Below are 26,629 nucleotides of genomic sequence, written 5' to 3' on the forward strand. Positions count from 1 at the left end.
TTCGAGTGAGGCCAAGTAAAGTCAGGGGGGTAAGTCATTGCTAGACGTCTCTGGAGGAGGTTTATCCCCTTAAGGGCCCTTACCTCCTAAGTCAACATGCCGACCATGCTTTGTCCATGATCTATCCAGTCCCGATACACATTAGGAAGCAAATCGCTCATGCAGGATGGGGAGGTTTGGTCAACTCTTCCCTAATGTAGACAAGGGTTTTATACAATATTGTGAATGTAAGAAACAATCCATCTACCATAGAATGCCTAGCAATAATGACATTGCAACAACTGTTGTTTTGGTCGAGGGAAACAGGACAGACACAATTTAAGACGCATGACATCACTGCCAGCCCAAAACCAAAATTACTCTGGGGGTTTTTTGCATTGCACATGTCATCGAGTAGAATAAATAGAGTCACTTTGTGCATGACAAAATAAGCCTGAGTGAGAAGGGATCTCTACGGACCAGAATACCAAGTTGTCATACTTAAAATAATCAGATACAGTGACAATCACCTCAAGGGTACATTGGCCTGAATATAACTCTGCTCATGACCTTTACGTGACCACATCTTTACTATATAAGACGGGATGCGTCTATATTAGACATCTTACTCCAATCACCCATGTTGGCCTTTGTCGTTGCCACTACTTAAAAAACCGACAACTGTTCACTATTTTAGCGCACGTCCGCATTCCTGCTATGTTTGGGATGTCTGTTTGAATACAGAGCTTTCTCCTTATGGAAATGTGATCAAGGGGTTAAGCCGTACTTGTTTTTTTTTTTGAAGGCCTGCAAAAAAAACTACACCATGATGACTATCAGCATGGGAATAAGAGGCTGAGAGGGCCGAGCTAGTAAAAAAAAAAGTGAACGTATAGCCCAGGAGGAATGATCTAAGGGCTGTCATTAGCTCTCCATGATTGTCGCAGAGAGTGTTAACTCTTAAACAGCCGCCCCCCTGTTTATCCAGATGTTGTTCTGCCATCAATCACTGCGTATATGGAGCCAAAGAGAAGATATAGAAAGTGCAGTGGCCGCCTGGATGACATAAGAAATAAAGTAGCTATAGAAAAAAAATATTGCACTTAAACATTAAACTTTTTTTGGACTTTATGGGGCTCATTTTCTAAGGGTCCGAACACCGCACTTTCGTCAGGTTTACCAAATATTTCCGTTTTGCCCCAAATTGCCCCGGGATTTTGGCGCATGCAATCGAATGTTGACGCATCTGCGCTGGCTTGCATGCGACAGAAATCGGGTGGATTTGGACAAACCGCGGAATTTTAAAAAGGTTTTGTGACGCAAGATCAAGCACTCACATGCACCGGGAAGAAGCAGGTGAACTCCGGCGGACCTCGGCGCAGCATGACACAGGAAGAAACTCAGACGGGCGATCTTAGTGAATCGTGCAGGACCTGAATCCTAGTCGATCAATGCACCGCGGGATTGCGCGGGTAAGTAAATCTGCCCCTATATTCTGGATTCAAGTTTGCAGATCCCTTAGACAGTGACTTCACAATTTATCCATGTATCTATGAACACATGGCGGGGGGGGGGTGTATTAATGCTTTGTTTTGATCCCAGGGTTTTCTAGCCCTTAAAGGGGTTGTCTAAATTTTCCTGTCAATATTTGCTGAAAGTAGACAATATTCCAATATACTTTCTGTATAAATCCCTCATAGTTTTCTAGATCTCTGCTTGCTGTCATTCAACAGCTTCTATGTTTCATTCCATTGAATAGAATGCGTCCATGGTCATGCGCTGTAAGACGCCGGTGCACAAGCAATTAGTATCACACGGATCTGATTACAGGCGGTCCCCTACTTAAGAACACCCGACTTACATACGACCCATAGTTACAAACGGACCTCTGGTATTAGTAGTTTACTCTACTTTAGTCCTAGGCTACAATAATCAGCTATAACAGTTATCACTGGTGTCTGGAATGAAGCTTTAGTGATAATCCTGGTTCTTATGACAATCCAACATTTTTAAAATCCAATTGTCACAGAGACCAAAAAAGTTCTGGCTGGGTTTACAATGATAAAATATACAGTTCCGACTTACATACAAATTCAACTTAAGAACAAACCTACAGACCCTATCTTGTATGTAACCTGGGGACTGCCTGTACTCTCTGTGATACTAACAGCTTATGCACCTGTGTGACATATCACATGACCAGATTTCTATCCACTGGAAGTAATTATAGAAGCTTTCTATAGCAGGACAGCAAGCAGAGATCTAGAAAACGGTGAGGAATTGATACAGAAAGTATATTGGAAAATTGTATAACTTTTCATTACACAAACAATATCAATTATTTGCCGAAAGTGGACGACCCCTTTAAGCCTTTTCTTTTTTGTCGCTCAATTTTGACTTTTCCTGCAGTTCCTTCTGGTTTCCCGACAGTTTTTTGTTGCAATTTTTGTTGCACATTTAGACTAACAAGTCTACCAACTTCTAAACCTATTTATGAACACGAAGTGGCGTTTTTGACGTCCATTTTTGCTTCTTATCATACGCCAAATACATTTAGGCCGTGGGCCACAATGTAAAATCTTAGTGCAAAACAGAACTAAAGTCAGGGGCCAGAAAGTAGATCTAGCGCCACAAATCAATCAATCCCCCCCATAGGCCGCGGTCACACGTACCGCTAGGCGTCCGTTCATAACGCGATGCTAGCGCACAGGGGGAGGTCCTCGGCCCGAACGCACATGCGTTTCCAGGGAAACGCATGCGATTGTTAAGCCGATCGCATGCATTTTTCTGGAAACGCATGTGCGTTCGGGCCGAGGACCTCCCCCTGTGCGCTAGCATCGCGTTATGAACGGACGCCTAGCGGTACATGTGACCGCGGCCATAGAGTATTGTGTTCCTTACAGCAAACACCAATTTTAGCTTAGTATCAGATCCCAAAAACTTGAGCGCCGCATTTACTATATTACTGCTTGTAGTAAAAATGTCAAGATTTATATTTACTAAAAAGTGCTTTTATTAGAAGAAATAATTGAGCTGACCACTAATAGGTACTGGATTTGTGGTTTGGACCTCCATTTGGCTTAAATGGTGTCTATGAAATGTGGACCAAACACATTGAATTTTACCTTCTCAGCAGACATGATGAAGTTAAGGAGATATTGTCAATTAATATTCAGGCTTATATAGGGATTGGTTCATAGTATTATTATTATTATTTTATGACCAGACTATATAGTATTTTTTTAAAAAAAGTTACATTTTACATATAGAATGTCAATTGTTACAATTTCCTATGTGAAAAAAGGGTTAATCCTTGAGCAATGACAAGACGGCAGTTGGTGTCATTAACCCTTGCGGCTCCAGGAATGTCACTTATTCTTGCCTTCTGGGCATTTCTACAAAGAAACAAATCTTCTAGGAGATTTTTTTTATTTTTTTTAGAGTTTGATATAAAAACCAGAATCACCATGGGAACTGCTGTACACTCACTGCCAGGGCAATGTAAAAAATGCAGCTCTTTCTGCCCCCTGTCCCTCAGAGCTGGCGCTCATTCTCTGCGCTTTTGAAGTGTGTAGAGATCTGATGATGAGCAGAGTATGCAAGAGAGAAGCAGGGGAGGGGAGGGTTGGCTAATGGGATATTAAATATCCTGAAACATGCATTTTCAGCCATGTACTCACAGCTTCTAAAAGCCAATAATGCTCTGGACTTCCTCTATTTAATTTCCAAAGGGGGCTTAAATGACAGATGAGATCGATGCTACTTTCCCATTGTCTGTGGCTCACTTACATCTTCTTAAAGCAACACCGCTATATACATGTAGACATATATTATATATGTAACAAAGCGGAAATCTATTATCCATGCATTAAGTTAACTCTGCTTTTGGCCATTCCTATTTAGCATGCAGATTCCGAAGTACATATGCCTAATCTGTAGCAGCCTCATCATCAACACCTACCAGAATGGACTTTGGTCCCATCAGATTCCAAGTCCTGGAAGACTATCTTTTCACAACCTATAGTTACACATCTGCATGTCCTCAAATAAATTAAATAATTTCATCTAATAGGGTAAACTACTAAGCTAGTGCTTGGGTTCCATCCAAAGTAAAAAAAAAATAAAAGTTTGACAGCAGGAAGACCACTTGCAGGGGACCCCTGCTGCCAGGTCAGGATACCCTGAGTCTGACAGGCTATCCCTTTACATGATGAAGATAGTTTGCCTGATGCTCATAGATCTGCTACATCAGTATATGTGTTTATTTATTTCTTGATACAGATACATTATAGCCAAAAGAGTCTGTCAGTGGAAAGTAGGTGGATCATAACCAGGAAGTAGTTGGAAACAGCTGAGAGGTCTTCTGGATACCCCCATGGGGTGCTTAACCTCATGTTGTAGTATCTTTGGCACATACAAAGTTATCTGTTTACCACTGGAGACCAGCCAGTATTTTTTTTTTTTAAACACAATGTTTCCTAAGCCTTGGGATCTGCCCTTGTTTTTGCTTGAAAGTGAAATAAATCAAGAGTAATATGCAACCACATTAACCCCTTCACATCTGCAGCTGCCTTGTGCCTGCTGCGCATCAGAATCAAGCAGCACCTTAGAATGACAGCAGCTGAAATCTATAGAGAGACTCTTGGAGCAAGTTCCTCCTACCTTTCAGACTTTGTGAATTTTTTAAAGGACTGCCTGGTGAGGTCATGGTAAGACCTAAAGCTCTGAGGTTCTGCTGAGATGCCCTGTGCCCTGGTGGTCCTTGGTCCAATCTGGGTACTGCTGGGCATAGCCAGAACAGACTGGTACTTGTGCAGTTTCCTTTTCAGTTCCTGGATTTCCTCCTCTTTTTCTGACAAACGATTCTCCAGATCCCTAATTCTCTCCTCCTTCAGCATGAGGATCTTTGCGAAGTCCTCCTCTAGGTCACTCATTGTGTTGGCAAAACTTAGCAGTAGTCACACAATCCCAGGACAAGAAGAAGACGAAGCCTCCTAGTAGGTGCTTGCTGCTGGTGAAGTTTTCCTTCTACCCTCTGCTGAATGGACTGGAAAGGAAAGGAGGGTGAGGAGTCTGTGCAAGCTGGAGTGCAGGATGATGAGTGCTAATCCAGTGTCCCTTTTGGGAAATGCTGATTATCTTTCATTGAGAAACCAATTAGAGCTGCCTTCCTCCCCCCTGTGAGACCCCCTCTAGGATCAATCCATAGAAAGCACAAGTCAGAGCTCCTGAATGTGTGTGATCAGTCTACACATCCCATCATAGTCACTCTCCACCACTGAGAAGAAGACAAAAAAAAGAGCTTTGTGGCACTCTCAAGTCCTGATCCTTGAAATAGCAACAATTACCATGTGATCTAAGGGTGACGCAGCTCCTTGTAACTGGATCCTGGGATTCTGCAATCACAAGAAAACCCTTCTTCTGGATGATAAAGCTTCATGGATGGAGCCCTGGGGCTTCCCACCTAGGCTGGAGCTGCTGCCTGAGGTCTTCATCCCTTGGATTCCTTCTCATGCAAGGGACAGTCCTGATGTTGTTATCTCAGATCCCACAATTTACAGTCACAAGAGGAAACTCATTCTAATATGGTAATGAAATCCAAGTTAGAGGAAGTAGATAACTGCTCTGTGGACACAGAGGAGAATCATTGTATGGTTTGTGTCCTACTTACTGTGCTGCATGTATTGCTGGTTAAGGGCAGATGATTTACAGCAAGGTAAGTGACAGCCAGCAGGATCATGTCTATTATATTAGTTATCTTCCCATGGTGACTGTAGCTAAAACTTCTGTGTCACCATTATTATATGTGTAAAAGATGTCTGTACCCTCATTATGGAGGAGAGCAATGACTTCTGAGTAAATGCAATGGTCTATATTGGTGTATTGAGTATAAAATCAGGCACTTTTTGGAGTTTCTTGTAAATGTAATATATGATGCTTGATACTAAACTTCCCCTGTATATGTTTTGTGTTGTGGAGAATGCATCATCGACATAATATTTACATTAACTTTTATGATAATCAATAAATATTGATTTTAAAAATAATTCCATCACTGCTCTACAGATCACACAATATTTTATATAGCGCTCACAGATTCTGAGCTACACGGAATCAGTCAATATGCACATATATAATTATTATTATAATTCTCGCTTCTCGTATACACTGCTATATGCTGTCACATTCTGTACAGAGAGTCTCAAAACTTTGTAACTGTTTTCTTTTCCAGCTATATATACCAAAACGATAAAAATATCCTTGTGCGGACATCAGATTCTCACGCAGAGAGTGACATCTTGTGTTCAAGTCATTTAATGCCAAGACAAGCATCAAGGAAAATGTTTGTACTTTCCTTCCCCCTGAGGTTTGGAGGTTTGGCTGTACTTACTGGGTTGCATGCAAACCTAATTTGGTTGGTTGGAGAGCTGATATCTTCCCAGCTCGTCCATGAATTGCAGGACTTGTACACTGGTGGCTGCTTGGTCATGTAACTTTACAGCTTAATATAGATATGGATGAGGTAAAGAAATGTATAATGTTCTAATTTCGGCGTGAAGTCTGTAAAATATGATACCCACCGCTTTTAGGACCGGAGGAGGGGGAGAGTATGTTCTGACATACCTTTTACATACTTAATGCATTGAATTTACAACTTGTAACACGTCATAAAGATAATGGTCATTATTATTAACCTAATAAAGGGGTTATCTTATTATTATTATTATTTATATAGTACCATTAATACCATGGTGCTGTACAATTAGTAAGGGGGTCACATACAGTACATTAAGACAAAAACAAATGCAAGTACAAAATACAAAAACTACAGTGATCAGGAGACAAGTGGGAGGAGGTCCCTGCCCGTGGGGGCTCACAATCTATATAGAATAAAGAAATCCCCCCCCCCCCCCACACGAGCTGAAGTGCTTCATCGCCCCCTGTGAAGCCAGGTAAAAATTATTCATTTTATTGTCCTACTGCATTTAATGGAAATAGTAAAAGTGAATAAAAGACAAATCTTACACCCCCTTTAAATGAGCCTTTTATGGGACACATTTTTGATCTGGGATTTTGATTTAGGAGGTACCCTTCTGGCAACCCCTGAATCATAATAAGGGTCCGTTGTGTCCAGTTGGAATGGAAGTAGACCACTGAGCTTTCCTGCAAAGGTCGACCCCCAAACTATCAGCATCAAACACTTACGATTTATCATGTGAACAGATAATGGGCCTCATTTATTAAAGTGTTTGCGCCAGTTTTCTGTATGACTTTGCACTAGAAAGAACGTGAAAACTTGTACATGTATTTAAGAGGCTTTTGCCCCAGTATTATGTCGCGGCTGTACTGTGTCTACTGCACCACAAAATTCTGCTCTTAAAGGGGCGTTCAATTTATTATATTGAGTAGACAGAATTGTGTCGCATGCTCCACGTTAAAGGTGCACTAAAAAAAAATTTGGTGTACAGTCCCGGTGAAGTGCAGGGTGCACCACATTAAAGAAGACCGCACACCAGTATTCAATAATCTGGTGCACCCTGCACATTAGTGAGGAGAACATAGCACATAGTACCGTTTTCAGTATCGTATTAACTACACCTGCACCCCTGGATGCGCCAAGCGTGGACATGTATGGGGGAACTGGGAGGGCCAGCAGTCTACGTCTGTATAAAAGAAGACAACAAGTAATTACGAAAAGAACAGCTGCAAGGACCTCACATCCACCACAGCAGAGTACAGGTGACAGACAGGACAGCTGCACAGGGTCACATCATTGTTTAGGAACATTCACAAAAAGACATTTATTGTCTTATTATTGGTCTCTCTCTGGCTTGTAAAAAGACTGGTCACCATTTACAGTTATACAAGCAACATACTCAGTAATAAAAAATTAAAAAAAGTGGTGCCAGACCTGGCACATAGGGGCTCATTTACTTATCCGTCCACTGGAGTTCACCGAAAGTGCACTGTCCGCCAATTCACTATGATCATGTGCCCGATATCCTGCATGTGTCGCTTCCGACAGAGTTCACCATCTTTTTAGTGGTGCATGTAAGTGCACGCCCCCCAATTTGTGTCGCATGGAAGCCAGTGCAGCTGCGCCAAAACACGACCGTGTGGGCCAAAATCCCAGCACAGACACCTGTTAAATACCTGTCCAAGCTGTGAAATTCCCGAAAAAGGCGAACAGTCTGACAAAAGTGAACAACCCGACCCTTAGTAAATGAGCCCCATAGTTAAATACTCAATGTACCACGTATATACTCGAGTATAAGCCCACCCAAGTATAAGCCGAGACCCCTAATTTTACCGCCAAAAATTGGGAAAACCTATTGACTTGAGTATAAGCCGAGGATGTAGTGTACAGCCAGCCCCATGTAGTATACAGCCAGCCCCATGTAGTATACAGCCAGCCTGCCCCCTAAAGTATACAGCCAGCCTGCCCCCTGTAGTATACAGCCAGCTTCCTGTACGCCAAGCACATTAAAAAATAAACTTAATACTCACCCTCCGGCAATACTCCCGATCCGCGGCGTGGATCCCGGTGGCGACTCCCAGCGTCTTCTCTATTGTTTCTTCTCTAGCCGGCAGACTCGCATCCATGCGATCTGCCGGTGGGCGCACACTATGATACGGCGGTGCCGCCGCTGATGACGTCATCGGCGCCGACACTGCCGCATCATAGTGTGCGCCGGACGGGAGATCGCATGGACGCAACTCTGTTGGGTAGAGAAGAAACAATAGAAGAGGAGCCACCACCGGGATCCACGCCGAGGATCCGGCGCCGAAGGGCGAGTATCAAGTTTTTTTGTTTTTTTTTTTAATTGACTCGTGTGTAAGCTAAGGTGAGGTTTTTCAGATAATTTTTTTTGCTGAAAAACTCGGCTTATACACAAGTATATACGGAAGTTCATTCATTTTCATTTACAGATTAGACATTTCTTAATATTGAGGAGTATATTTTCAGATTTTATTTTCATAGTCCTTGAAGGAAACCTACCATCACAGATCTACCTAATAAGCTAAATCCGGCACCAGGTTCCTGCAATTATAAGGAGGGCTGTTGCTGGACAGGGGTTGTTATAAAGAGGGCTACAGGAAAGTGGGCATTATAAAGCAGAGTAAGGGGGAGTATTACACTTTGTGGGCACACAGGGGGTATGGGGTTAGGTACAGGTTAAGGGTTGGCTACGAGAACGTAAAACCCCCATCCACCAGTGCTGCAGTCAAGTGTGTTATAAGGTTTAAAGGGATTGTACCAAGTTTGCAAGTTTTTCCCTTACCTCGTGGAAAAAGATGATCATTGAGGGTTAGACTGCTAGGACCACCAGCGATTATGAGAACAGGACTCCCAGCAATCCGAAGAACAGGTAAAGGAATTGTTTCCCTTTAATAAAGTATACGATAAAGTTAAACAATATGACCTGCAATATTGATTTATGCAATAAAATGTTACTTAAAGTGACTCGGTTGTTGGGATTTATATATACAAATACAGAATGAACCCTACAATGCACCGAACAGCAGAATATCAGTGGATGGTGATAAAGTTACGGCAGACAAGGTGACCTTATAGAAGGAATGCTTAAGGAAAGGAGGAATACATTGGGGAGCTATGTAAAAAGTGACATCTAGGGAGGGGGCTGGAAAAATTAGGTATTATCAGTAGGGGGTGTCACAGATAGGAGGCATTAATACTAAGTGGGGTCCACTAATGGTGGCATTATATATCTTTAGGGGTCACTAAGGAGAGAAAACAATTCTCCTCTGTGGGCACACAAGGGCATGGGCTTTGATACCATCTAGCCGCTCTTCCAACCAGTCCTGGGAAAAAAAAGTTTGCTAGTGTCACTTGCCCATATGAAGAGAACAGCCCTCGAAATAAAATCTCCCATCAAAATCCATCATGATAAACCAGGGACCCTTACTCATAGATCCAGGGGTGATCCACTGTGGTAATCATCTTATGGTTATTATCCATCCATCAACTTTTAAAATTATGTTAATGAGTCATAAGAGCTCTGGAGGCGTTTTGAGAACACCTCAGTGCTGTAGCTTCACAGGCTTTTACAATGAGCAGTCTCTCCCAACCCCCTGCTCCCATCCTCCTCCCTCTGACTGTGTAATCGTAGATGCAGGGAGGGCAGAGGAAGTGAAGACTTGCTCAAGCTTATTTTAACAGCCTATGAAGCTAAAGCACAGAGGGGCTGTGGTGACAACATCAGAGCACTTCAGGCATAATTAGCATAATTTTAGAAAAAGTTTAAATTAGAAGGATGGAGGCCATGGATAGCAAAAATAAGATGATTACCACAGTCAATGGGGCACATTTACTTACCCGGTCCATTCTCGATCCAGCGGCTGATAAGTAAGTGTGTGTCGAGCGACACATTTAAAAAAAAAAAATACGGCGGTCTTTACGTTTTCCGTCGCATGCATGACGGCGTTGATGCGCCACAATCCGATCACATGCGCCAAAAACCACGGCAATTCAACGCAAATCGGAAACATTTGGTAACCCGACGAAAATGTGCGATTCGGGCCCTTAGTAAATGACCCCCATTGTGTTTAGATCTATAAGTAAGTGTCACTGGTTTATCATGATGAATTTTGATGGTAGATTTTTTTGAGCACATTGGGGCTTATTTACCAAGGGTCCCGTGGCCGCATTTCCGTCGGGTTTTCCGGCTTTACGGGGATCATGCAGTTGGGACAGGCATTTAGAAGGGGATTGTGTCGCACAGATTTTGGCGCATCCGCGCCGGCTTCCATGCGACACAAATCAGGGGGCGGGCCGTCGGATGATCCGACGGATTCGGACAAACCGTGGGAGTTAACTTAAAAATTGTGTCGCAAGCCATGCACTTACATACACCAGGAGGAAGATGGTGAACTCCGGCGGACCTGAGCGGGGAAGTGACACATTCAGCAAATTGGGCGCACGATCTTCTTGAATCACGGCACAGGGCATTGTTCGGGATCTCCTCCAGACCAGGTAAGTAAATAAGCCCCATTATTGTTGGGGACCAAGTACAGATTTTGCATTGGGGTCCACCAGTTCCTGTTTGAGTACTACACTGGTTATGTTGCACTGTGGCACGTTCCCTTAATCTTTAAAAATGTTTCCAGTATAATATATATAAATTGCTGCCCTCCGGTTTTTCTATAGTTGGCCAGCCCCCTCCAGCGCTCCATACACATTGGTATGGATGACCCTCGCTACCCAGGACACAGCACAACTCGCTCATGTCGGCTGGTGATAATAATAGCTTTCCACAACATTTGTCATGGAATCTGAGTCAGTGAACCATAAAAGGAAAATTTTGGAGGTGCTAATAGATAACATAAGTGGTGAGTACCAGGCAATTCTGGGATCGCTTGAGTCATGCAAGAAAATACTACAGCTATCCCACAGCAACTGAGCAGCGCACTAACTTCACTTTTTGGCAAGTGATATTTTTTTTTCGGGAACTTAGTCCAAGTACAGGAATTATTACCTGTGTTTTCAGTGCAGATTCAGAAATGAGCTGTCTTTTTCACTAGTGGTGCGGTTTCTTTTTAATTCTTCCTATATACTCGAATATAAGCCTAGTTTTTATACTTGAGTTAAAAAAATATATCAAAACTCACCTTTTGCAGCTTCCCCCGCTGCTGGCTATATACTGGGGCAGGGGGCTGGCTATATACTGGGGGATATGGGCTGGCAGGCTATATACTGGGGGGCAGGTGCTGGCTATATATTATGGGGCAGAGTCCGGCAGGCTATATAAAGGGGAAGCTGTGACCAATGCATTTCCCACCCTCGACTTATACTCGAGTGAATCGGTTTTCCCAGGTTCTTGTGGTAAAATTAGGGTCCTCGGCTTATACTTGGGTCGGATTATACTCGAGTATATACTGTACTTTTCCATGTAAAATAATCAGGTCAACTCAATAAATCCCTACACACTTTTTGCATTTATCAGCAGCAGATCAACCTATTTAAATGGAGCAACTTGAAGCCGACCAAAAAAAACTGATGGATGGTGTCCTTTAAGAGACCAGGGTCGGAGTAAGACCACCATAGGCCCTGGGCTGTATGAATATTACAGCCCCTACAAGTCTGGAGTCACTTCCTACATATGGAACTAGGATCAGCTTCTTGGAGGATGTGTCCCTTCTGCTCTTGTGAGTATATGTGTATTAACCCCTTGTGGCCAGGCCATAAGAGACATTCCTGACCAGAGGATATCTAAGGAATGTTCATACTTATTGGTTTAAGGGCCATAACTTTTTTGTGTGCATTACCTTAAAAAAAAAGACTCGGTTTGGGATAATTTAAGAAATTTAATATACCCCTATGGTTTCAGATGCTATTGGCAGCAAAATCATTCATCCCCTCACATTGCGCTCTACGCACTCGCACCTATCCCAAATTCCTGAAAATATGGTCCCCATGGCTTGACATCTTAAAGTCTCCCCAAGAAGAAGAAGACACCACCTCACCATTCACCTCATTATTGACATAGTTATCCTTTATTCCCTTCCTCCACCCTCCCTTTAGCACAGACTAAAACCACCTGGATCTGTAAAAGTTGTGTTGCTTCGCAAGTTCTTGTATTGTGATAACATATGTAACCTGATTTGTACTATACATGCCCTCATTTTCACTAATGTGACAACTGTACTTTGCCTATATTTCTGGCACAAACATTGTAAAATATATGTTTTGTTGTTATCTTTAAAAAAAAAATGTATAAAAACAATAAAAAGATTTGAAGAGCAAAGAGCATAAAACAGATGTACAAAGGTTTCATGGGTGAAGTATACATTTTGGTGGGTGGTTTGGGTGGCCATGGAACCCTTAGTAAACTAAGGCCACTGCCTACTTCCCAAATTACCCAAATTATAATCCACTATTGTAAGTGACTATGGGCCCTTCTGAAGCCTGGAGCTTATTTACTAGGGGTCCCGCGGCCGCATTTTCGCCGGGTTTTCCGGCATTTTCGGGGATCATGCCGCTGGGACAGGTATTTAGTAGGCGACTGGGTCTCACGCAATTGGATTGTGTCACAATCGCGCCGGCTTTCATGCGACACAAAACAGGGGGCGGGCGATCCAACGGATTCGGACAAACCGCGGCATTTCACTTAAAAATTGTGTCACAAGCCCAGGCACTTACATACACCAGGAAGAAGAACTCCGGTGGACCTGATCGGGGAAGCCACACATGCAGGAAATCGAGCGCACAATCTTAATGAATCACGCCAGACTGCCTAATCGTCGGACACTCCGGACCTTGTGAACTCAAGCGGCCAGGTAAGTAAATGTGCCCCACAGTCTTACCAGCTTTTATCTCTGTTTAGGCCACATTTGACCTCTACAGTTGACATGGATAATACTAATAAAAACCATCTATGGTATAAAAGAAGAGCACTTATTTTTCAAGCATTACATATGGCATAATTGTAGGAGACTTCCTATCATGATAGGGATTTTATTCCTCCTGGAAATATAGGGGTGCATTTACTAAAGGTCCGAACACCGCATTTTCGTCGGGTTCCTCGACTTTTTCCATTTTGCCCTGAATTGCCCCGGATTTTTGGCGCATGTGATCAGATTGTGGCGCGTCAGCCCCGGCTTGCATGCAACACAAAACGGCGGGCGTGGATGTCAGACAACCCGATTGATTTGGACAAACCAGGGAATTTAAAAACCAAATTGTGTTGCAAGATCAGCACTCACATGCACCAGGAAGAAGAAGGTGAACTCCGGCGGACCTGAGCAGGGAAGCGACACATGCAGGAAAATGGGCGAACGATCTTAGTGAATCGCGGCAGCTCCGAAACCTCGTTGGACATTCTGGATCGGCGGAGTCAACGGGACGGGTAAGTAAATGTGCCCCATATGCTTGAATTGACACACGTGTGATGTATGACAATGTTCAATCATGTTATGTATAGATACAAACTTTATAGTAGATAAATGGTAAGATCCAATTTATTCATGCACTTCTTTAAACGAAAAACCACAAAAAAAAGGAAATACAAAATAATTTTTTTTTTTTTAAACTTAGTGTTGCACTTTTTTTTACGGAAAAAGAGCTACATATAGTCTAGGACCAATCCAAAAGATCCAAAAGCAAAGTCCTACAAAGATTAAAAAGATTAAATATCTGACGGGAGCTCTTCACTGATGTTGAATAAAGAACTGTGGTCGGATTTTTATTAATTTCAATCTTTATATGACAATAAAGGTTTGTGCTATTTCATAGGGAATACAATTATTTGCCAAAGCAGATATGTTATAAGTGCCCGGGAAGCAACTATAAAGGAGAATTAACAAAGCATAGTCTGATCCTGGACAAACTCATTTGGGCAGAAAGACAAATCACATAAGAAACAAACTTGCTACAATACAACAAAAATGTAACAAAATATCCTGTAAATATTTACAGTATCCTCCTTATAGAAGAAACATATTCTTCTCTTCCCTACAGAATAAATTGTGTCTTTCTGTTCACACCGATTGGTCTTCTATATTTGGGCTCCTGTTGTATACAAGGAATAGCTAGTCATTAATATTCTACAGCAAAATGCATAGTAATCATATAAGTATTTCTATGGAAAAGGAAAGCAGGTCAGTGCTGAGAAAGCGGCTTGTTGACATTGTGATGGATACGGTAGCAATAAGTATGTGATATATTTAGTTCTGGTTGCGGCATGTAAACCATTTATTTGTGTAAACCGAAATGTTTTCATGTACCCTGAGTGGCCAGCATAGCCGCTGTATTCTTCCGACATACGTCTCCAACAACTGAGCTATACATGAGCGACCACTCAAACGCAATTCACACTGGACCACATGCCTATATCTAGACTTGGGTAAATATTAAACTTGAAATAACATGGGTGGCTGCACTCGCAGTCAAACATTTGTGACCCATTTCTGGGATTGTGGATTAGATCGCTAAGGTTACTCAGTGACTTCTTTCATAGTGTCTGGTTAATTTAGGGCATAATTATTTACAGATCCTGCTTTGCATACCTGGCACATCATCCACAGCAAAGAATGTGGTGTCTGGAATTGCAACGTCCCTTGTTACCTCCAGAAAAAAATTGCCATTGCTCTTTTCATGAGAAAAACACTACGAAAATAAATCTGGAAAAGTCATAAAAACTAATGTTCATGATACAAATTTGGTGGCTCAGTGGGTGACATGATGGCTCAGTGGTTAGCACAGGGTTGGGATGCGTGATCTAGCCAAGGTCAACATCTACTCACAATTTGTGTATTTGTCTTGTGTTAAAGGGAACCTGTCTTAAAGGGGTATTCACAGACAAGACAGCATTTCACAGATATAATCCAACCTGTCTATCAGTCCTGCTGTTTACGATTTTGGTTATCCCTGGATCTGACCGTAAATCTTCTAGCTATGATCGGATTCTTCTCATGAATAGCTTCTCTTGTCTGCACACTGCAGTGCTCTCGACACCTACTCCTCCCCCCCTGTATTACAATACCAGCTCAGACAGTCACTTCCTGCCGGCAAGCAGCAGCGTTTAGAGACTCACTCTATTAGCTACAGGCAAGAAAAGGTCTTTAATCGAGAGGGAGGCATATAGCAGAGGTGACTCTTATAGGTGAGGGAGAAGAGCTGAGCTGGTGCCGGAGCTTATTTTTGTTAGTGTTTTAAACCGCTGTATCGCGGTTTAAAACACTTTTTAAACTTTATAGCCGCCGGAGGGAGGTACACGCTCAGCGCTTACCATGCGCGCGGCTACATAGGAAGTGAAGGAGAGCCGCGCGCACGGTAAGCGCCGAGCGCGTACCTCCCTGCGCCAGCTATAAAGTTTAAAAGTGTTTTAAACCGCAATACAGCGGTTTAAAACACTAACAAAAATAAGCTGAGCTGGTGCTCGGTGTTTTCTTCTTAAACCTGCCACTTCAAGTGGTAGGTTTCCTTTAAAAATGAGTTTTATTATATTCCGAAAAGCACATTTTCATACAAGAAAACAAATTCTATAAATACAAACTATGGATAAGTAGCCCAAACTACCATGGGTAAAAATAGATATACCCAAGGCAATCTCAGGTCGTTCTTAAATGTTTCTTTATGTACCTTGTACTTGTTCTATTCATGTTGAAATACTGTAACCTAAACTGAATACCCAGATCTCTTCAAAGCGGAATTCTATCAACGACAACAAGAGAAGATGGACTTAAGCTTATATTGCTATAAAACGTTTTGGAAAGATATAACATGGATGCCAATATATACTATGTTTCTGTGTATATGTTTCTGTGTATACCAAATATATCGGAATATGGATGGGCATTGTTGTCATCAATGTGTTATCTGGGCCAGATGGTTCCCTTTGGTCACACTCTGACAAAATCTCATAGATTTTCTATGAAGCTCTTAGGCTGAATTCACACGGCTGTTCAGGGGATGTATATATGCGGTGACATATATACGGCACATATACGTCCCCCATAGGCAGGCAATGGGAGCGTGGCACCGTACCGTTCCGTAGTCGTAAAATGATAGGACATGTCATATCTTTTCTCGGCATATACGGCGCCGTATGCCATATATCCCTATGGAGAGGGGCGGGGTGAGCAGCGCTCACCTCCTCCTCTCCCCATGCTGCCATGTGCCCGCCGTGCTATGGTACAGCGGGCAACGGCAGTGTGAATGCGCCCTTAGATGGGTCACTTTTTAACCTAGAATGCATATTGAAGTCTAGGCCCTCCTAACTACCCATGAACACACTGGGGGATGATGAAAACTGTGATTTACACCTGTGACCACTGATCACTGTGGCCAGTCATTAGACACTACTCCAGGATTTGTTTTGCTACAGCTTTGCTGAATTCGGTATGAGTTCAAGACAATGTTGCTCCTATTGTCCTGGAAATTGTTATATTACCACCTCTAGTCCCCTAAAAACACTGATATTTCATGAAAAGCTCCTATCTAGAGATGAGCGAACATGCTCGTCCGAGCTTGATGCTCGGTCGAGCATTAGGGTACTCGAAACTGCTCGTTACTCGGACGAATACTTCGCCCGCTCGAGAAAATGGCAGCTCCCGCCGTTTTGCTTTTTGGCGGCCAGAAACAGAGCCAATCACAAGCCAGGAGACTCTGCACTCCACCCAGCATGACGTGGTACCCTTACACGTCGATAGCAGTGGTTGGCTGGCCAGATCAGGTGACCCTGGGATAGACTAGCCGCTGGCCGCGCTGCTCGGATCATTCTGTCTCTGGATGCCGCTAGGGAGAGAGCTGCTGCTGGTCAGGGAAAGCGTTAGGGTGTTCTATTAGCTTACTGTTAGGCAGGAGTGATTCTCAAAGAACCCAACAGCCCTTCTTAGGGCTACAATAACGTTCTACTTTTTTTATTTTAATTTGCATCTATTACCATTTTGTGAGGAATTAGCAGGGGGACTTGCTACCGTTGTGTTTAGCTCTTAGTGGCACACATATCCATAGCAAAGACCGAAGTGGGAAAATTCAGTAGGGGTTGGATTTCTATTAGGCACTAACTCAGTGTCATCTCATCTGGCATAGTAGTGTGCTTCCTTTGATACTTGGCTAGAAAATAGCCATAGGAGAATACAAATAGCTTCTTGAAGCCTACAGTAGCGTTCTATATATTTGATTTCTGGTTGATCTGCTGGTGGCTTTAGTTTCTGCAGTGCATGTACTTGCCAATTCTGAGCAATTTGTAGTGAGACTTGCGACCGCTGTGTTCTGCGCTTAGTGGCGCACATATCCATAGCAAAGGCTGAAGTGGGAAAATTCAGTAGGGGTTGGATTTCTATTAGGCACTAACTCAGTGTCATCTCATCTGGCATAGTAGTGTGCTTCCTTTGATACTTGGCTAGAAAATAGCCATAGGAGAATACAAATAGCTTCTTGAAGCCTACAGTAGCGTTCTATATATTTGATTTCTGGTTGATCTGCTGGTGGCTGTAGTTTCTGCAGTGCATGTACTTGCCAATTCTGAGCAATTTGTAGTGAGACTTGCGACCGCTGTGTTCTGCGCTTAGTGGCGCACATATCCATAGCAAAGGCTGAAGTGGGAAAATTCAGTAGGGGTTGGATTTCTATTAGGCACTAACTCAGTGTCATCTCATCTGGCATAGTAGTGTGCTTCCTTTGATACTTGGCTAGAAAATAGCCATAGGAGAATACAAACAGCTTCTTGAAGCCTACAGTAGCGTTCTATATATTTGATTTCTGGTTGATCTGCTGGTGGCTGTAGTTTCTGCAGTGCATGTACTTGCCAATTCTGAGCAATTTGTAGTGAGACTTGCGACTGCTGTGTTCTGCGCTTAGTGGCGCACATATCCATAGCAAAGGCCGAAGTGGGAAAATTCAGTAGGGGTTGGATTTCTATTAGGCACTAACTCAGTGTCATCTCATCTGGCATAGTAGTGTGCTTCCTTTGATACTTGGCTAGAAAATAGCCATAGCAATAGGATAGGATTGTTTGGTTCTAAAAACTCAAAAAAAAACAAAAAACACAAAAAAAAACAAAAAACACAAAAAAACACAAAAAAAACAAAAAAAAGTAAAAAAAAAAAAAAAGTTATAACTCTCATTTTAAAAATGTTTAACCCCAGGGCTAGGGGTAGAGGACGAGGGCGGGGACGTGGGCGTCCAACTACTGCAGGGGTCAGAGGCCGTGGTCCTGGGCGGGGTGAGACACCACCTGCTGATGAGGGAGCAGGGGAACGCCGCAGAGCTACACTCCCTAGGTTCATGTCTGAAGTTACTGGGACTCGTGGTAGAGCACTGTTGAGGCCAGAACAGTGCGAACAGGTGATGTCGTGGATTGCTGACAATGCTTCGAGCAATTTGTCCACCACCAGTCAGTCTTCCACGCAGTCCACCCATGTCACCGAAATCCCCACTCCTCCAGCTCCTGCACCTCAGCCTCCTCCCCCCCAGTCTGCCCCCTCCCAGGAAAATTTGCCATTTGAACCGGCATACTCTGAGGAACTGTTTTCTGGACCCTTCCCACAGTCACAAACCACTTGTCCGGTTGCTGCTGAGCAATTTTCCGATGCCCAGGTTTTCCACCAGTCACAGTCTGTGGGTGATGATGACCTTCTTGACGTAGTGGAAGTGTGTAAAGAGGTGTCCGACGATGAGGAGACACGGTTGTCAGACAGTGGGGAAGTTGTTGTCAGGGCAGGAAGTCCGAGGGGGGAGCAGACTGAGGGATCGGAGGATGATGAGGTGACAGACCCAAGCTGGGTTGAGAGGTCGGGTGAACACAGTGCTTCTGAGACGGAGGAGAGTCCTCGACCTGAACAGGTTGGAAGAGGCAGTGGTGGGGCCAGACGGAGAGGCAGGGCCAGAGCTGGTGCATCAGCGCCACTGTCAACTAGTGAAGCTCCCGTGGTGAGGGCTCTTGCGGCGAGGGCTAGATCTTCAGAAGTGTGGAGGTTCTTTAAGGAAACACCGGATGACCGACGGACTGTGGTGTGCAACATTTGCCAAACCAGGCTCAGCAGGGGTTCCACCACTACTAGCTTAACTACCACCAGTATGCGCAGGCATATGAATGCTAAGCACCCCACTCAGTGGCAACAAGCCCGTTCACCTCCGGCCGTGCACACCACTGCTCCTTCCCCTGTGTCAGCTGCTAGTCAGCCCCCTGCCCAGGACCCTGGCACAAAAACCCCATCGTCGCCTCCACGATCCTCCACAGCATCCACGCAAATATAGTGCAACCCACCCGCACGCCCAAGCCCTTAATGTGCACATCTCCAGATTGCTTAGCCTGGAGATGCTGCCCTATAGGCTAGTAGAGACCGAGGCCTTTCGCAACCTCATGGCGGCGGCCGCCCCTCGGTATTCGGTCCCCAGCCGCCACTACTTTTCCCGATGTGCCGTCCCAGCCCTGCACCAGCACGTGTCAGACAACATCATCCGTGCCCTGACCAACGCCGTTTCTGACAAGGTCCACCTGACCACGGACACGTGGACGAGTGCTGCCGGGCAGGGCCACTATATATCGCTGACGGCACATTGGGTTAACTTGGTGGAGGCTGGGACCGAGTCTGACCCTGGGGCTGCTCATATACTGCCGACGCCGAGGATTGCGGGGCCTACCTCGGTCCAGGTGTTTCAGGCCTACTATGCCTCCTCCTCCTCCCACCCCTCCTCCACCTCCTCCTCCGAACTACCATCCGTGGGCACGGCGCCATCAGTCGGTAGCTCTAGGCACAGCAGCAGTGCCGTCGCTAAGCGACAGCAGGCGGTGCTCAAACTGCTGAGCCTAGGCGACAAAAGGCACACCGCCCAAGAGCTATTACAGGGCATCACGGCGCAGACTGATCTGTGGCTGGCACCGCTGAACCTCAAGCCGGGAATGGTTGTGTGTGACAACGGCCGTAACCTGGTGGCGGCTCTGCAACTCGGCAGACTGACACATGTGCCATGCCTGGCCCATGTGTTAAATCTGATAGTGCAGCGTTTCCTCAAGACATACCCCAATCTGTCTGATTTGCTCACGAAGGTGCGCCGCATCTGTGCGCATTTCAGGAAGTCCAGCCCAGATGCTGCCACTCTCAGGGCAGCGCAGCGCCGCCTCCAACTGCCCGCTCACCGACTGTTGTGCGACGTGCCCACGAGGTGGAATTCAACACTGACCATGTTATCCAGAGTTTACCAGCAGCGCAGAGCGATTGTAGACTGCCAGATGTCAACTTCCACCAGAACTGGTAGTCAGGTCAGTCAGCTTCCTCAAGTCTACAATGAGGAGTGGACGTGGATGTCTGATATCTGTCAGGTGCTGAGTAACTTTGAGGAGTCAACACAGATGGTCAGTGGCGATGCCGCCATCATCAGCCTCACCATCCCGCTGCTTGGCCTGTTGAAAAACTCTCTGGTCAGCATGAAGTCGGAAGCTTTGCGCTCGTCACAAGAGACGGGGGAAGAATATTCCCTTGTTGATAGCCAAAGCACCCTGAGGTCTGTTTCTCAGCGCATATCGGAGGAGGTGGAGGTGGATGAGGAGGAAGAGGAGGAGAATGTTGGCGAGACACAAGAGGGGACCATTGTTGAGTCCTTCACTGTTCAGCGTGTATGGGCAGAAGAAGAGGAGTTGGAGGAGTTGGAGGAGGAGGAAATGGACAGTCAGGCCAGTGAGGGGAGTGAATTCTTACGCGTTGGTACTCTGGCGCATATGGCAGATTTCATGCTAGGCTGCCTATCCCGTGACCCTCGCGTTCAAAGAATTTATTCCAGCACCGATTACTGGGTGTTCACTCTCCTGGACCCACGGTACAAGCAAAATCTTTCCACTCTCATCCCTGCAGAGGAAAGGAGTGTGAGAATGCATGAATACCAGCAGGCCCTGGTGCACAAGCTGAAACAGTATTTCCCTTCTGACAGCGCTAGCGGCAGAGTGCGTAGTTCTGCGGGACAAGTAGCGAGGGAGAGTAGGCGAGCAGGCAGCTTGTCCAGCACTGGCAAGGGTACGCTTTACAAGGCTTTTGCCAGCTTTATGTCACCCCAGCAAGACACTGTCACCTGTCCCCAGTCTCGGCAGAGTAGGGCTGATCTTTACAGAAAGATGGTGAGGGAGTACGTAGCTGACCATACCATCGTCCTAAATGATCACACAGCTCCCTACAACTACTGGGTTTCAAAGCTGGACATGTGGCACGAACTGGCGCTGTACGCCTTGGAGGTTCTTGCCTGCCCTGCCGCTAGCGTCTTGTCCGAGCGGGTTTTCAGTGCAGCTGGTGGCATCATCACCGATAAGCGTACACGCCTGTCGACTGACAGCGCTGACAGGCTGACGCTTATTAAAATGAATAAAGGCTGGATTTCTCAGAATTTCCAATCTCCACCAGGTGAAGGAAGCTCAACCTGAATAATTGATCCACTCCTCCTCCTCCTCCTCATTTTCCTCCTTCTCCTCCTCTTTGTACAGTAAAGCAGAGGAAAATGGCTATTTTTTGACAGGGCCCACTGGCTCTTGCTATAGTACTTCATGCATTTAATTTTTCTGGAGGGCCACCTACCCGGTCCTCTGTTTGAAACAATTTTTGTGAGTGCCACATACAGGCACTCAATCTATTCCATTTTTCTGGAGGGCCACCTACCCGGTCCTCTGTTTTAAAAAATTTTTGGGACTGCCACATACAGGCACTCAATCTATTCCATTTTACTGGAGGGCCACCTACCTGCTCCTCTGGTTTGAAACATTTTTGGGACTGCCACATACAGGCACTCAATCTATTCCATTTTACTGCAGGGCCACCTACCTGCTCCTCTGGTTTGAACAATTTTTGGGACTGCCACATACAGGCACTCAATCTATTCCATTTTACTGGAGGGCCACCTACCTGCTCCTCTGGTTTGAAGAATTTTTGGGACTGCCACATACAGGCACTCAATCTATTCCATTTTACTGGAGGGCCACCTACCTGCTCCTCTGGTTTGAAACATTTTTGGGACTGCCACATACAGGCACTCAATCTATTCCATTTTACTGGAGGGCCACCTACCTGCTCCTCTGGTTTGAAACATTTTTGGGACTGCCACATACAGGCACTCAATCTATTCCATTTTACTGCAGGGCCACCTACCTGCTCCTCTGGTTTGAAGAATTTTTGGGACTGCCACATACAGGCACTCAATCTATTCCATTTTACTGGAGGGCCACCTACCTGCTCCTCTGGTTTGAAGAATTTTTGGGACTGCCACATACAGGCACTCAATCTATTCCATTTTACTGGAGGGCCACCTACCTGCTCCTCTGGTTTGAAACATTTTTGGGACTGCCACATACAGGCACTCAATCTATTCCATTTTACTGGAGGGCCACCTACCTGCTCCTCTGGTTTGAAAAATGTTTGGGACTGCCACATACAGGCACTATCCAAATTAAATTGTCTCCATAGCAGCCTCCACACGTTGTCTCCATTGCTACCTCCAAAAGTCGTCCATATAGCTGCCTCCATACATCGTCCCTTTATCAAACGAGGTGTGTCAGGCAGAAATTTGGGTTGTTTTCATGGATTCCACATCAAAGTTGTTAACTTTGTCGCCACCCTGCTGTGTTATCCACAAAATATACTGGCAAACTTTTACCATTTAGGGATATTATTTCAGCGCTTCTTGCGCATCTGTTTACATTCCCCTCACCCGGCATATCCTAAACTTATAAGAACGCTACTACACTTGATCTTATACAAAAGGTTCTTAGAAGTGCTGTTTGGGGAGTAGCCTAGAAACAGGGGCTTGGATTGGCGAAAGCTCGCCTGGCTGCAGAGCGCCAGCTCCATCACAAGATCCAACTAACATAGTTGCAGCACCTTTAATCTACTACTAGTTCACTGCCTCCATAATAATAATAATCTTTATTTATATAGCGTCATCATATTCTGCAGCGCTTTACAAATCATAGGAAACAAATACAAATGTAATGTAACAGAGCACAACATTTGTATGGAACAACAGGAGTGAGGTCCCTGCTCGCCAGAGCTTACGGTTTATGAAGATGATGGGGTAACACGAGGTAAAAGAATATTTAATGGTCAAGCCATTCTTCTTAGGGAATAGAAAAAAATATAATAAATGGAATTGCTGTCGCTTGAAACACTCAGCCGTCATCTTATATACCAGGTCCAGGGTGAATGGGACTGCAGAGAAGTCTGGTGCCTGTTGGTTGCTGGATAACAGATGGGAGGACGACACAGGACGGGTTAGTAGAAGAGTTAAAACTTCATGCAGTTAATGAGTGTTATAGGCTTGCCTAAAGAAATGGGTTTTAAGAGCACGTTTGAAACTTTGGAGGTTAGGTATTAGTCTGATAGTCCGGGGCAGAGCATTCCATAGAATTGGTGCAGCTCTAGAGAAGTCTTGGAGACGCGAGTGGGAGGTCCGCACTAGGGTAGAGGTTAATCTAAGATCACTGGCGGATCTAAGAGCACGGGTTGGGCGATAGACTGAGATAAGAGAGGAGAGGTAGGGGGGTGCAGCATTATACAGAGCTTTATGGATGAGGGTTATTATTATTTTAAACTATTCGAAAGGAGACTGGCAGCAAGTGCAGCGACTGGCATGAACTGTAAGCATACATGGTCCCCTTATCAAACGAGCTGTGTCAGGCAGAATTTGGGGTTGTTTTCATGGCTTCCATGTTAACTTTGTCGCCACCCTGCTGTGTAATCCACAAAATATACTGGCAAACTTTTATCATGTAGCGATATTATTTGAGCGCTTCTTGCTCACCTCCTTTGGTTCCTCTCTGCCACCCATTGGTTTGAAGCCTGAGTCCATTTAGGGTATGTCGCCATGCCACTCTCTAGCCTGCCGCTGCCTCTGCATGCCGTCCCCTAGAGTGTCAGGGTCAATTATTAGATGTTTTAGATGCTATCTAGCTTCATTCTGTCACTCTGTCATGGCCATGCTGTTGCCCATAATTTTGGCATAATGGTGCGATTAGGCAGCCTCAGAGGCATCCATGCATACTGCCCCTGCTGTTTCCTGTCCATTTCCGTGGTGTTTCCATCCTTTTCTGAGGTTCCCAGGTGTTTGGCCAAGCTTCCCTGTGCAGAGCCTTGGTCCCCTTGAAAAATGCTCGAGTCTCCCATTGACTTCAATGGGGTTCGTTATTCGAGACGAGCACTCGAGCATCGGGAAAAGTTCGTCTCGAATAACGAGTACCCGAGCATTTTAGTGTTCGCTCATCTCTACTCCTATCTCATTTTGTTAAATTTTAAACACAATTTTCCCTCATTCGTCCCCTCTCCCTAAACCCTTGGATTCATGACCTAGCCATCATTTCCTAGCCATCAAAAGATTCAAAGATTCGGATTCACTTTTGTGCCTCAAAAATGGCAAATAAATACTGAATCTACAAACCAACAAATAGATTCAGCCATCTCTATACAGCACTACAATCTTTTACATTCCAGTTTGCAGCCAGGATGATGTCACGTGTGTAAATGGTGGCTCTTGTGTGATGAGAATGATGTCTAACATCCTGTCATCTACAACGCTGTCCCATTGCACAACATAAGGGATAGGTAATCAGAACTTAGAATGGGAAAACCTCACGTGCACTTATTACATTACCAGGGTCTTTGAATGAAAGTATCATGTCCGTCTCAGCAGTGGGAGAGGATTATAAGCTTAGGTTAAACAACTGCTGCATAAATTATCTGAGGTCATAAAAACCTCAGATCATAGGGACTTTAAATATGATCAAAACGGATGGAGGCAAAAGGACCACGGGTTGTTACATTTATTTTGCCAAACTCAGGCCTGGGATTCACATTACTGGCAACTTAGCACCACTGTAACACAGAAGCCCTGATACAACACATGAGTAAACGCAGTTGTTTCCCCAGGTACAGAGATCTCTGAGTACCGGTCTCCTTAAATTAGTCCAGTACACCTGTAGACCAGTTAATGAAGACAGCCCAAAACCGGACTGTCAGATGGAGTGGGGCCCATTCTCTCTTCCCCACTCAGCAACACAGGCCCCTAGTAAGTTTTTTTCCCAAAAACTAAATGCAGAGGAGTCAGCAAAATGACAGACACATCCTGGTTGCTTTCTAGAAACATGTAAATGTGAGGAACTTTGGGCAAATCTATACCCCATCTACCACTTCTCCAGATACTATGTCACATTTCCTTCCCCTTCCTATTTCAGACCCAGGGCTGGAACAAATTTGGGCAGAAGGCAATGTACTCTGGATAATGCATCTGCATTTCCCATTTGGGTTCCAGGTCTGTGCTTCACTGAGAACCCGTATTCCTGTAAGGGTGCATTCACATGCGGTATGCACCCCGTGCGGGCATACCGCCGTGTGCTGGAGAGGAGGAGGAGGTGACCCCTCCTCCCTCCATAGAAAACAGCGGCGCACGGCCGCACACTCACAGAAAGATAGAGCATGCTCTATCTTTTTGTGGTGTGCGGCCCAGATGGGTACCACACATGTGTGGCACCGTATCACCGCCGTGCCACTATTGCCATCTATGTGACGCCAAACATGCAATCACTTTATTTTACAAGGCCTTTTTATCTGAGAATTTTTGGGAGTACCTTTAATTAAAAAAAAAGAAGTTTCTTTATGAAAAACCCTATTGCACTATTGTGTGTTTTTCCTTTTGCCTTACCGGTGAATGGATCTGAAGTTTTCCTTTTGGATCTAAGCAGAACAGATAGTGGAGGGTTTGAGTTTCCGAGTCGGAAGACTCGCACTGCATCCCAGTGTGACCGCAAGACCCACGAGCACCTCAAACTGAAAGAACGCCACACCAAGGGTGGATAACACGCAAGAAGGTTGTACTCAGGTACATGTGTCTGGAGATGGAGAGGAACTGTTTCTCATTGACTGTTTTGTTCTTTCTTCTCCTTGCGCCGTCGTATTGTTTTTTACGGTTGATCTGGTTTTCGATTACCCTATATACATTGTCACTATAGGAGTTTCTTCTCTCAGGACTACTCTGACCCTCGCCTAAAACATCATGGTCAGTGTCCTCAGTGTCCCCAAAGTAATCATGCACATATGTTTCTCACCCTCAGTATTTGGCAATACAGCACAAGCAATCTGAGCCTACAGAGATAGGCATCACATTGCATAGGCTCATCATACAGTGGGCAAGTTGGCAACAACATGACCTGGCAAA

General features: G+C 44.8%; 1 protein-coding gene across 3 annotated transcripts in view; it reads right to left on the minus strand.

Moving 5' to 3' along the window:
* PRKG1 (protein kinase cGMP-dependent 1) overlaps window positions 1–26,629 on the minus strand; it is an 859,223-nt gene that overhangs the window by 744,317 nt on the left and 88,277 nt on the right. For 2 of the 3 annotated variants that reach the window (XM_072130529.1, XM_072130528.1), the window contains exon 1: window positions 4,642–4,913. The exons of the other annotated variant lie outside the window; for it this stretch is intronic. In XM_072130529.1, the coding sequence (XP_071986630.1) occupies window positions 4,642–4,913 (272 nt within the window). Of the gene's footprint in view, window positions 1–4,641; window positions 4,914–26,629 lie in introns of those variants that run through there. 3 annotated transcript variants of the gene reach the window in all.

The sequence above is a fragment of the Engystomops pustulosus genome, chromosome 11, assembly GCF_040894005.1.
Source record: "Engystomops pustulosus chromosome 11, aEngPut4.maternal, whole genome shotgun sequence".
Taxonomy (NCBI): domain Eukaryota; kingdom Metazoa; phylum Chordata; class Amphibia; order Anura; family Leptodactylidae; genus Engystomops; species Engystomops pustulosus.